The sequence below is a fragment of the Oryzias latipes genome, chromosome 14 (assembly GCF_002234675.1).
Source record: "Oryzias latipes chromosome 14, ASM223467v1".
Classification (NCBI taxonomy): Eukaryota; Metazoa; Chordata; class Actinopteri; order Beloniformes; family Adrianichthyidae; genus Oryzias; species Oryzias latipes.
In genome coordinates this window covers 8,734,918-8,747,045 of record NC_019872.2, presented here as the reverse complement: position 1 = coordinate 8,747,045, position 12,128 = coordinate 8,734,918, and the positions used below count along the sequence as shown (strand labels likewise).

The 12,128-nt window shown below is 38.5% G+C and overlaps 2 protein-coding genes across 2 annotated transcripts; both read right to left on the bottom strand.

Moving 5' to 3' along the window:
• Positions 1–61: 61 nt before the first annotated feature.
• On the bottom strand, positions 62–5,780 carry LOC101163431 (BICD family-like cargo adapter 1). Its single transcript, XM_011483262.3, has 7 exons — positions 5,634–5,780; positions 4,958–5,550; positions 4,369–4,488; positions 4,129–4,287; positions 3,421–3,503; positions 3,192–3,312; positions 62–1,652 (listed from the first exon to the last, which is right to left on the bottom strand). Exons 1-7 carry the CDS (start codon positions 5,740–5,742, stop codon positions 1,284–1,286), a joined length of 1,554 nt encoding a protein of 517 aa, XP_011481564.2. The 5' UTR covers positions 5,743–5,780; the 3' UTR covers positions 62–1,283.
• A 1,853-nt stretch (positions 5,781–7,633) lies between these two features.
• Positions 7,634–11,792, bottom strand: sumf2 (sulfatase modifying factor 2). Its single transcript, XM_011483261.3, has 9 exons — positions 11,590–11,792; positions 11,353–11,500; positions 11,083–11,197; positions 10,965–11,009; positions 10,745–10,895; positions 8,881–8,936; positions 8,518–8,602; positions 8,145–8,286; positions 7,634–8,060 (listed from the first exon to the last, which is right to left on the bottom strand). Exons 1-9 carry the CDS (start codon positions 11,642–11,644, stop codon positions 7,964–7,966), a joined length of 894 nt encoding a protein of 297 aa, XP_011481563.1. The 5' UTR covers positions 11,645–11,792; the 3' UTR covers positions 7,634–7,963.
• Between the last annotated feature and the right edge of the window lie 336 nt (positions 11,793–12,128).

The following is a 12,128-nucleotide window of genomic DNA, read 5'->3' as shown; positions in this document are numbered from 1 at the left end:
CTTTCACTTATTATAACAACCCAAAGTGCCAAACCAGGTGACTGAAAAAAAACTGCAGAAATTGTGTGTGTACATTTTATATTCAAGTTAAATACATTAGGTCACAACAATGCAAATGTTGCATTATATAGCGATCACAAAATTAGCAAAATGGCTGTTTTGCATACAAGTTACAGGAGTTCAAAAGTCCAAAACATTTTTTCCCCGATTGTCTTTGAGACATCTATGTGAAAATAAAAGCTTTTAATTGTGTGTAAAATAAGCGAGATGACAGTTTTTTTTCACTGGAAAAAGCCGAAATCTTTAAACGGACATATTTTGTTCAATGAGCTGCTTTGAAAGTCAAACATGATGCAAAATACATTATCAAGGGGTTTTTTTCCTGCAAAGAAACTTGAATTTTTGCTGCATAACTGATATTTATATTTAAACGCTTAAATAAAAAGTAAACAATTTTTCTGTTAAAAAAAAGTTTAATTAACCAAAAAGCTAAAAACAGACATTTAGGGATCTCTATGATTTTGTGACATTGATGGGATTATGTGACACTTCCTAAGATTGTTAGGGCGTATTTAACCCTTGTGCTATCTTAGATGACCCCACCCTTACTTTGACGTGTTCTCCCTACCATGATAAAGGTGGAAAGATTTCATGTAATCCATGGACACCAGTGAAGATCACAAATCATTGAAGAAAAAAGGTTCAGCGCACTGTCTAGTGGGTCTAGATGACCCAACTCCCAATGTTAAAGTGCCTAGGATAGCACAAGGGGTAAAAACCTAATTTGAAGAAAAATGGTTGCTTTCAATGCCTTTAATTTATCATGTTCATAAATACAAACTTCAGTTATCTTTTTAATTTTCCTGGTTTTATTTCTTTTATTCTGCAGATTCAGCAGTAGATCCAATGTATTTTTTTTAACACTTCTGATTTGTCGTATTGATATTTTAATGTATACATGCACTATTTTTGAACCTCTCTTTTACAAAGCTGGAGTTTTGCACTTGAATGGCCTGTTGGTGGCAAACTGATACACAATTAGTTTAGAACTGTTTGTCAAAACAAAAAAAAAACGTTTTCCTCACCAGAGCTAAAAGTTTATAAAAGTTTTCCATTTTGGAAAAGCATGTGAATTGGGCTTTCCAGTGACAAACTGAGCATCTGTTATTCTATCCAGTAAAACTCAGTCTGTACATAAAAGGCAGCAGGTTTGTGACAGCAAAAATAAAAGACATGAAGCTGTAATAAATGGAGACCACGCTTTGGTCATAATCATTACTATTTCAATCAAGTGACACAACCTGGAAACCATCATTGCCATTGTCTTTCCTCCACATTGAATCCAGCCCAGCTGCATTTTGGTATCCATATTGACTGCTCTTGCCCTTTTTGAGCTTGTCTCTCCAAGTGCCTTTTTCCTTAGCAGGAGCTGCGCTGGAAGGTGGAGAAGCAGAACCTGCTGGTTTGTTTATGAAGATCTGGCTTTGGTTGGTTACGGGTGGGGCGGCTGCAGGGAGAGGGAAGTTCGGCGGCCGCTGGATGGGTGCTTTATTGGTTCTTCTTAGGATTCCGAGGCGGGAGGACTTCTTCTGGGCCTGCTCAGCCTGGTGCTGAGCCTGCACCTGCTGCTGAAGGATCTGCTGAAAGTCCTCCTAAAAAACAACAAAGAATAAAATCAAACCAAAAAATCAGAATTACTACATAACTGAGCAGAATGGGACTCATTTACACAAAAGATGGATCTGATTTTAGATCTAAGCAATGATTTGGTGGTTTACCATCATAAAGTGAACCACATATTTTATAACTATTTTAATATCCAAGTAATAAAAATGTATGTGTGTGGTATTATAAAAAAGTTGGTAAAGAACTAATTTATACCCAAAGAAATGAAGGACGATGGGTTTGTTTTATTTTTCCTAAACAGGATCAATAAAGTGTGGGTACAGCTGGAAAAATATAAATTAATTTGAATTTAATACTAAACCATTTGGCATTTTTTAAATCATCATAACTAAACATAACATTTATACTTGTTTTCCAAGTATCCATAAAACATGTATATTTAGTCACTTTTTTAATGTATGAGTAGACAGTATTAAAGCAAGCAAGACTTTAGGAACAGTGCTAAAAATACAACCCCCTAAAAATGTAAATGTTAAACAAGCGTTTAATCTCTTCGAGGGTTCAAACACATTAAAGGTGAAAAACTGTTCTTCTGTATTGTGAATCTGGATCGGTCGGTCACTGCTTTGGGAAATCCTGAACATCCTTTCTCCTGAAGATGAGAAGGGTAAGTCTGCTGTTATTACAGATGCCACCCTGGTGACATACTTCTTAAAATATGTTGGTCCTGATAAGGCAGCAGGTTTGTGCTGTAAAGGATTCCAGGTGCTGAACTGGTCTGACCACCACAGAGGCGGCAGGTTCAGGTTTCTCCTATAACCTAGAAAACGACCACATTCACTTTTATAACTAAACTCATCACTAAAGAATGAAATGATGATGTTGTGGTATTTCGCCTACAAAGAGGTGGCGTTTTGAGTTTTACATGCAGGAGTGCAACACTGAGACTGTTCAGCATGCCTGCGTTCACATTCTGTGTGGTTTCAGTGAAACTTTAACCCTTGTGCTATCCGAGGCACTTTAACATTGGGAGTGGGGTCATCTAGACCCACTAGACAGTGCTGTGAACCTTTTTTCTTCAATGATTTGTGATCTTCACTGGTGTCCGTGGATTACATGAAATCTTTCCACCTTTATCCACCTTTGTCATGGTAGGGAGAACAGGTCAATGTAAGGATCGGGTCATCTGGACCCCTTAGGATAGCACAAGGGTTATATGGTGTTCAGAGCAAACCAGACAAAATCAAGCCAGAGGCTGCAGCAACGCGGCCGGATACCAGCTGGCATTCACTGCACGCCTGAATGAAATGTGGGTTGAATTTTAATTGGTTTGTTTAGTGTGTGTGTGTGTGGGTGTGTGTGTGTGTTTATTTGTGCACTTTCAAACCATTCCTTTCATCATTCACATTCCTTTGTTTGTGCTCAAATATTTCAGCTATGTTCCGTTTTCTACCGTCTCTGTTTAACTTCCATGACATTAGATCCAATTCTCTTTGCATTTGGACAGAGAGCAAACTCTCTCCTTCTTAAGCCTTTGTTAAACATTAAACTCATCCAAAGTTTACCTTCCAGGCCTCCAGCTCCAGCGAAAGCTCCAGACGTTTCTGTGCAGCTTCCAGAAGGTGGTTGTTCAGCATCATCATCTCTGTCTTACTGCGCAACACCTCAGCCTCCATCGCCTTTTTCCTGCACAGCAACAATAGAAACAATGACTCACTTGAAGATACGGGATTATATTTTCCTCCCTTGTTAAATATTAAGGAATGGGAGACAGAGAAATATGGGAGTCCTCACTTCTCAATGGCCTCATCTCTGTCCCTCAGCGCCTGCTGCAGAATGGCTCTTTCATCAGTGCCATCACTTCCAGATCTGTGCTCCTGTGGGGTAAAAACAAACATAGCACAAAATTAAGTTTGTTTCTTCTCTCCAGACGTCTTTTGAAAACCTTTTAGTAAAAATTAATTGTTTCTGTGTTCTGTTTCACCCTGTGGGGAACTGTAAACTTGTCAGATCGCACAGTTAAACCAAAACTTTGGTAGCGTGACTAATGTCACATTTGAGCTCTGCTTCTGTGAAAGGTCACACATTCAGCTCACGTGGGCATTCCCTACATGCCCATGCCTCAGGCTGAAATTTAAGGCTTTCACTTTGCACCTCCCTTGGAAATTTAATTAAGTAAAGCATCCTGATTTAAAAAAAAAAAAAAAAAGTGAACACAAGACATGTTTAAAGTTAACCTTGTGATCAAATTGTGTGTTTTAATAAATCAGTTTTTTGTGATTTGGATGATCAAATAAAAAATGGAAGTGAAAGATATTTTCTATATTGCTAAAAAGGAAAGGTGACAAAGGCAATACACCTTTAGTAAATGATTTGTCATCTGGACCTTCACCGTGAGAACAAACACACCTGAGCCATAACAAAAATAAACAGAAACTAGGAATGTCGTGGAGGAATTAAATGGTTGACAAGCTTCACGACAGTGTTTGCACTTGTTTTGACCTGTTTTGTGTAGCTGATTGCCAGTTTGCGAGCCACATTTTTGAGCTGTGCAAGGGCAGCATTCAGTTGGTTTTCATTGTCGCTGGGCTCCGGCTCCTTGAACTCTGGATCTGTCAGTGGGTGCAGCAGCCGCAGAATTGACAAGACTTCATCTGTAACCTGTGATAAATAAAGTTTAAAAAGTTTGTTTTTTTAATTGACTGCTGCAAATTGAACTTTCTAGGTCCTGTTTTTTCTTACCGCATCTCTGTTCTGAGTCCAACCGTGCCCATCTCTCCTTTCCTGCAGTTTGTCCACTTGAGCCTTCAGCCTGATACTTCGTTTGCGAGACAGCTCCACTTCTCGGCGTACTTCTTTGAGCTATAAATGAGCAAACACAACAGTTCTCCATGAGCAACATTTCAGCAGGAAATGCCACCGTTTTACCTTTTTACTGAAGGTGACCCTGCTTGCAAAAAGTGAAACCTTCAGGCAGATTAACACAATGTAAATAGAAACTGCAGATCCAGATTCCTGCTGCTCTGCCTGGGACATTGCTCAACAATGAATAACTGTGTAATAATATCTACTTTATGATGACACCATGAAAATGACAGTAAAAACTAGATAAGCATGAAGGACAAGATCTTTTTTTTTTTATGCTCACAAATCAAACTCTACCGTCATCACCTGGACTCATACCACCTAATATAAAACCATTCATCACTCCTGAACACGTTTATTCCTCAAGTTTCATATTGTCTGGCTTAGTTTTTTGGATTCTTATTTTGTCAGGAACAGAAACAGTTCATCTTAGTCTTAAAATCAGAACACAAAGCCAGTTTCTCACCGTGTCCATGGCGTGTCCCACTGTCCTGCGTCTCCCAAGTGGCCTGCCACTTTTAATCAGGTCAGGCAAGGACCCATCAATGTAGCACCCCTCCAGAGAGCTTCCTTCACCGTCTTTCCCTCCTTCTGGGTTTGAGGATCCTTTAGTCTCTTTTGTAAGCAGGTGCTCTGGATCTTCCTTCTCGTCAGACTGTGTGGCACTGGAGTCATCGTCAACTTGTTCATCTGTGTCCACGTTTGTCAAACTTGGATTATTCAAAAGGCGTGGGTCAACAAAATGTATCAAGTCCTCATGGGTTTCCTCTTCTTCTTCTATGTCTTCTTCTTGACCACTAGAGACAAGATCCTCCTGCTCCTTCAGGTTTTCTGGTTCTGGGATGGACTGTTTTGGTTCCTCGTCTGCTGTCAGGATAGTCGACCGCGAGGATTTAGACTTTCTCTGGAGTGAGTTCATCCTTCTGTCCTCCAGTCTGTTCAGAGAAGAGTAGAGCTGCTCGCTGAGGGGGAAATTGGGTCTCAGTTTTTCATTGAGGACCGAGAAAGACTGAGAGTAATCCATGATCAGCTGGTCTGTAGAAGTTTCCTCTGTGCCATCTGCAGGACAATGAAGAATACAAAGAACAGGCAGGCTGTAAAACAAGGAGGAGGGAGTTAAAACAATCAGAATGCCACTAAACCTGTTCTGCTGGTCGGCTGTGCGTTTTCACAGGCGCACAGCCTGACATGACATGATGTCACTGGAGGCGGTGGCTTCATGAGCTGTCTTCCTGCTTTCAGCTTACACATAAAAACATGACACGCAAACACACCAGAACAGAATAAATCAGTTTTTGAGTCTTTTATTAAAAATAAAAAAGAAGCTTTACTTTAAAAATTCCCTTAAAGAAAAGAAGACTTTACTGTTATGTGTAGAACAAACAAGAAACAGACAGAAGAATGAAACCATCTAGTTGTTGCCAAAAGGAAGTGAGGGCTTTATCTTGTGCAAAGCTCAAACCACTTGATTAGTCATTGATATATTTTGGTAACAAAATGATTTTGTGGAAAACACCAGATATAGTCTTAGGTGAGGGAAATTTCGGATGACAAACCTCCTCCACACATGAGAAAAGATGACTCAGTAAAGAAGTGCTTGATAAGACACCACAGCACAAGGTGTCATTTCCCTTAAAATACTTTTTTAAATGTAAATTCAGCTCACTATCAGTAAAAAAAAAAAGTACAAGGTGAAAAAACAGAGGCTAGAACGTTTTCTTCCAAATGAAAGGTCAAGACAGCTGATTCCTTTATTTTCTTCTTGCATCGTCAGCTGTACGGGTTGCTTTATTTTTCATAAACAGATCTTTATTCATTCTGTCAGGAGCAAAAAGTAAACAAACTTCTATAAATAAGTGTTGATTTGTAAGTAGGTATTTGTCACTAAAAATAATTTGATATATTTAAATGTTTAAGAATCTGAAAAGGTATTTTTTAAATAAAAACAGAAGGTGATTATTTTTATATTGTGGCCTGCTTTTTATTTTACAAAGATTTATTTTGTTAGAGAAAACTGAGGAATATCTAAGAATTTATTTACATTCATAACAGTTTTTTAAAGTTGAAATTACGTCAGAGTCTGGCAACCAGTTATTTTAGCATCAAAACAAATGTCAAACAGAAAGCTCAGCGTGTTTCCTTACGACAGCTCACTGACGTTTAACGCACGATTAAAAACACATTCCAAGCGTCTTGTCTGGTTTTACCTGCAGAAACAATCCAGCAAAAAGGTTATTTGCTGCTACAGGTATGCAGGCGATTTACTGACAAACATGACAGTTATGCCACTTTCCAAAATATATTTACATATTTCTATTTTAGGTCAGAACCTGAAAAATCACTGTAAATGTATTTCTCATTTCTAAAGGCTCCTCATCAGTCAGCTGCTTTGACGCACCTGATGCAAGTTACAGCTTGATTTAGGCTTAATGAGCTGAAATGTGCAGCTGAGGCGGAGCGCCACGGTTGAGAAACAATTAACCACAGTGACCTAAATGTCTGCAAATATTTGACTTTCAGATTATTAATGCAACTCGGGACTAGTTATAATATCTAAGTGTTCTAATATTTCATCAGCGCTGCTACCTCTATCTGTTCCCAGTTATGAATTACTCTGAGAAAAAGTTGAACAGAAGATGAATAGAAATTACCTGCATTTTACAAGATTTGATTGTATTTATGACTTTCATGAGCTTTATAAAACATTATTAAACGTTTTGGAAGTTAAGCTGCAGCTACAGGGAGAGTGTGGGGTCAAATAAGGATCAGCTAAAAATAAATGTTTTTTATTTGGTAACAGTTCTAGGTTTAAAGGTTTTTTTAAAGTTTCAAATTAACCTTAAGTTACACACACATATATATATATATATATTTACAAATTTATGTTGAAAAGTTTCAATAATTCCTTCATTTTCACCATTTATCATTATTTCATTCATCATTTTTCAATTTTACAACGTCTATTTTTCCTCAACTTTAAGCTGATCCTGATTTGACCCCATACAAACGGGCTGTTATGACCCAGTCACACACAAAAGATAAGCAGAGTGAAGTCAGGCATTCATTTATGTGTCTTTTTGGTTAAAGATTTGCACTTCAAATGAGTAAAAATGTTGTGCAATGTACAAATAAAGTGAACACATTTGATTCCCCAGATCTATAACATTTATTGAAGAGTAAAAAAATTCAGGTATGAAATAAAGGAAGCTAATGCTCTTTTGAAGCTTTCTGTGGAGTCAAACTGTGGAATGGTTTGAATCAACTTTTATTATTGTATTCTGTTTTTCCCTTTTTGTAAACAAGATCTATAAAATCAAACAGGTTCTCAGCTCTCCACAGGAGAAATGTATTATGTTGTAGCTTTTTTTGTTCCCGTTGCTTCCATCACTAAGTAAACATTTATCAACCCTAACTTTGTCCTTTAGATTTATTTTCCAACTTGTAATCTATCAGATCATTCATGTAGATGTTGCTACAATTCTGCCTTGTCCTTGTTTGTTTTCTGTCCATGGCTGGCAGCACATCTGAATCCCAAGTTATCAGATGCAGAGTCAGGAGTGTTTCCCATTCTGTAAGACACAGATGAGTCATGAGACCTCCAAATGTTCAGGATTTTTTAAAAAAAAAAAGCTTATTTTTTTGCAGTGGATCACCTGGTTGTGACCCGAGCCTTGTGATTGGCCGAACCGTCGGCGGTGTCGATCCAGGAGGCGCCGCGCAGCACGTACATTTGCTTTGCTGCTAGGAAAACACTGGACGTCCACTCCCATGTGTTGCCCATCATGTCATAGAGTCCTGCAGAAAATGCCAACAGTATGGTAATTGTACTTTTTTTGTATGTGAAACCATTAAAAAAAAAATTATTTCTTTTTTACATTTTTTTCTGTTTGCTATTTCAAACTAAGTTGAATATTTGATTGATCTTCAAATACAGCAAATCAACTCAAACCATAGACAAAAACCATAACTATCTCTGTTGATTTTATAGCATTGGATCAGATTGTTTTCCTCCTAAAGTAAAATCACCGTAATTGTTCTGAGGAGGAAACGCTGTGACGGGGGCGAGGCCATGATATCCATCCTCTGCTGTGTCACCATCTGGGAACGGTCCCTTAAACAGAGAGAGAAAATAGGAAGCTGTAAAGCCCTTTTCATTCAATTCATTTTCATGACACTTATTAAACTCTGTCTACTGGAATTCAGAGTTTTGGAAAACAAAATACCCTCAAGTAACTGACCTATTACAACTTTAAACATTGAACAAATCATTGCAGTTATTGGGGCAAAGCAAAGAATAATTTATAAATGAGTGGATATATTTATTATTTCACCCCCAGAGTTTAACAGTTATGTTATGAAAGCATAAGAACATAAAGAAGCACCGCTGACCTGCCACAGGTTGGTTCTGTTGACCTGGAACTTGTTCCCCCATGGATAAGTCCTACCTGAATGAAGAACATAGATCAAAAGGCAGAAATGCATTGCACTGGTTAGACATATTGCATATTTCTGTATGAAAGATATTTCTATATGAACTCCATTAGAAATGATGAGGCTTCTTCTATTTGTTAGTCGCACGCTCAATCGGGGGGGTATTCCAGGAAGCATGTTTAAACTAGCCTGACTTTAAACCTGAACTCTGGCTGAAATCCGCCTGAACTTGCTTACTCTGGGTATGTCGGTTCCAAAAGACCGGATATGAGTTGGCGTAATTATGCTCGACTTGGTAACCCTGTGTTAACGTACGGTACATAAAGACATTCTCAATAGATCGCCGATTTCTGGACTCACCATGGAAACGCGTGGAGAAAAAAAAAAAAGAAAGCGCGACACTTGAGACGGAAGTGAGACGGAGTCTGAGATTTTAATGACGGCGGATAGAAATTATAAGTCCATCAAAAAAGTAACACGGCTGAAAGATAATTTAGTTAAATTTATTCAAACTCAATAATTGTTTATACAACTCAAATTTACTTATTTATCTAACTAAATTTCACATTACTTCATTAATCTTTTTTCCATCTTAATTACTTATATTTCTTGAACTTTCATATGTCTAAGTTTGAGTCAGATATGCTCATTTTTATAACAATAAAAAGAACAGAAAGTTTGAGCCGGCAGATATGCTCATTTTTATAACAATAAAAAGAACGGAAGAAAATGCACGGAGTGCAAAAATTCATCACAGAATATTCCATCACTGTCATAACAGGTTTGGGTGGTAGAGGTGCTATATAAACTCATCATCCTCTCCTTCACTCTCACTCATGGTGCAGAGACTTAAGCATAGTAGGACAAAATAGCTCGGCAAAACACGGTGAAACACGGTAAAACAGCTATACAACTAAACACATTTTGTAAAAAACCCACACTTAAACCCAAATCCGTCCAGACAGGCAAAGGGAATGATATCCCAGAATCCCTTGCGCTCCCGATCTAACAGCAGCATCCAAGTTACACCTACTTAATTGAATTAATTTGAATAAAAGGAAAATAATTGTCTGAAAACTATGTGTTATTTTTAAGGTGACCTAACAAAAAAATGATTTATCTTAACTGAAGCAAATAATTAAGTTAGATCAAAGTAAAAAGGTTTATCTTTCCAACATCCATACGTGGTCTTATCACCCTCTCATGGTGGAAAAAGTATTATCTGAGCTTTTTCATCCACTAAATCATCTTCAAATGGGCACGCCATGCTGTTTCACCTCTCTGTAAACAAACTAATCTTCAACTAAACCTGCTCCGGACCAGGTTATGTTCAGAGCATGAGTTGCCATGGCAACTTGACCTACCCTGAAACATACCTCCATTTCTGGAACCGAAAACTGAGGTTATCAACTTCCTTAGCCTCAAACTTATCGTGGGAGCTAGCATAACCTGCTTTCTGGAATACCCCCCAGATCATGTGTGTTAAGCAGGGTTGTGACGATTCGATTCATATCATAACTCGCGGTTGCTGATAGGATTTTCCAGATTCCTCTAATTTTTTTGCAAGATAATCAAGTGTAAATTAAATATGTGTACAAATAAGTAAACAAGGATTCATGGAAAATTCTTTTACAATTTAGTTTTCCTAAAGTTCAGCCCTCTGTGGTTATTCCACATTAAAATAATATTAATATATCATTATACTGTATGGACACGTGTTTGCAAAATTCAGTGTTGTCTGCTGTGATTCTGTCTGTTTGTAAAATAACAGCTCAATCACAATCAGAATTGTTCATATATTTTCTGTTTTTGAGTGATTAACCTTGCAGTCCTCCACGTGCGGCCCACTCCCACTCCTCCTCAGTGGGTAGTCTGTGGCCTTTCCACCTACAGAAAGCCTGAGCATCATTCCAGCTCACCTGAACCACAGGAAAGTCCAGACGCTCCCGGATGCCTGAACCAGGTCCTGCAGGCTGGACAGGCGAAGGTCAGAGGTTCAACTCCGCTCTGACATGCAGGTAAAAACAAACTCTCCAGCTTACCTGTCTCCAGAATACTCTCTCTACTGGCAGCCACCAAGGAGCAGACTAAAAAGGACGTGGAGATGTCAGCAGTCACGCTCTGTTTTCTTCTACTTACTTAGATTTCAAATCACTGTACCTCAATCGTCTGAGTGACTTTGCTCTTTAACTCATCTGACACAAAATCCTGAAACACAAAACTCCAGCCAAATGTCTCAGCTTCACTTCTATACTTCTGTGATCTCACAAAGTCTCTGTGATTAAAACACACACACACACACACACCCACACACACCAACACCCACACACACACACCCACACCCACACCCACACACACACACACAATTGAATGAATTCGTGTTCATTGTTGATGTGCTTTGTAATCCGCATTAAAGTGACGTTTTGGTACCTGAATTGGGCATTTGTTACCGGATATTTGTCCATCCCAAAAGGTTGTATTTCCACCTCTCTGATGGAGGATTCTCCATCCCGCCCGTCCGCCGCATTAGTTCCCATCAGCAGTCTACCTCCCGGGATGTTAACCGTTTCTCCCGCAGCTGTCGCCAAAGGGGAATCTGTGTTGTTACGGCTCTGAAATCTGTGATTTTTTTTTTTTTTTACGGGGTAAAAAATTGTTTGGTCTTACCAACGGCTGTTAAAAGGACAGCGGTCAACAAGTGCAACGAAGTCTTTTCATTCATTCTTCACAGTCGTGATGATTAATTCAAACCCAAAATGCCCCTTTTATAAATGTATAAGAAATTAGAACAACCACCCAGTCGAATGAGTTGTTTTTGATTCAAAGACGTGGCTGGCAAACGAGGCAAGTTGAATAGTTCCGCATATAAGGTTCCGCTTTACGTGAACCCGACTTGCATAGGGTGTTACACAAAGTTTAACCCACGCGTTGACGTCGCAAAAAGTTTGAATACATATTGGCTGAAATATCAGGAGCCAAATCATTCTTTACATGTAATTTATTGTGCCTTCGTGTATTTTGACAGAAAGAATGTACTTTAATCTGAATGTTGTCCTTTAAGTGCACAAAGATTGATCTTTTGAGCCATCGCTATTGCTTTTCTGCAACCTGCTGTAGCCACGTCTGATAAACCCTTCATTTGCAACAAGGTTTAGAAACAACTGATCCAAACAGGGGGTGTCTTAAGGGTTAGACATTGATAGAAT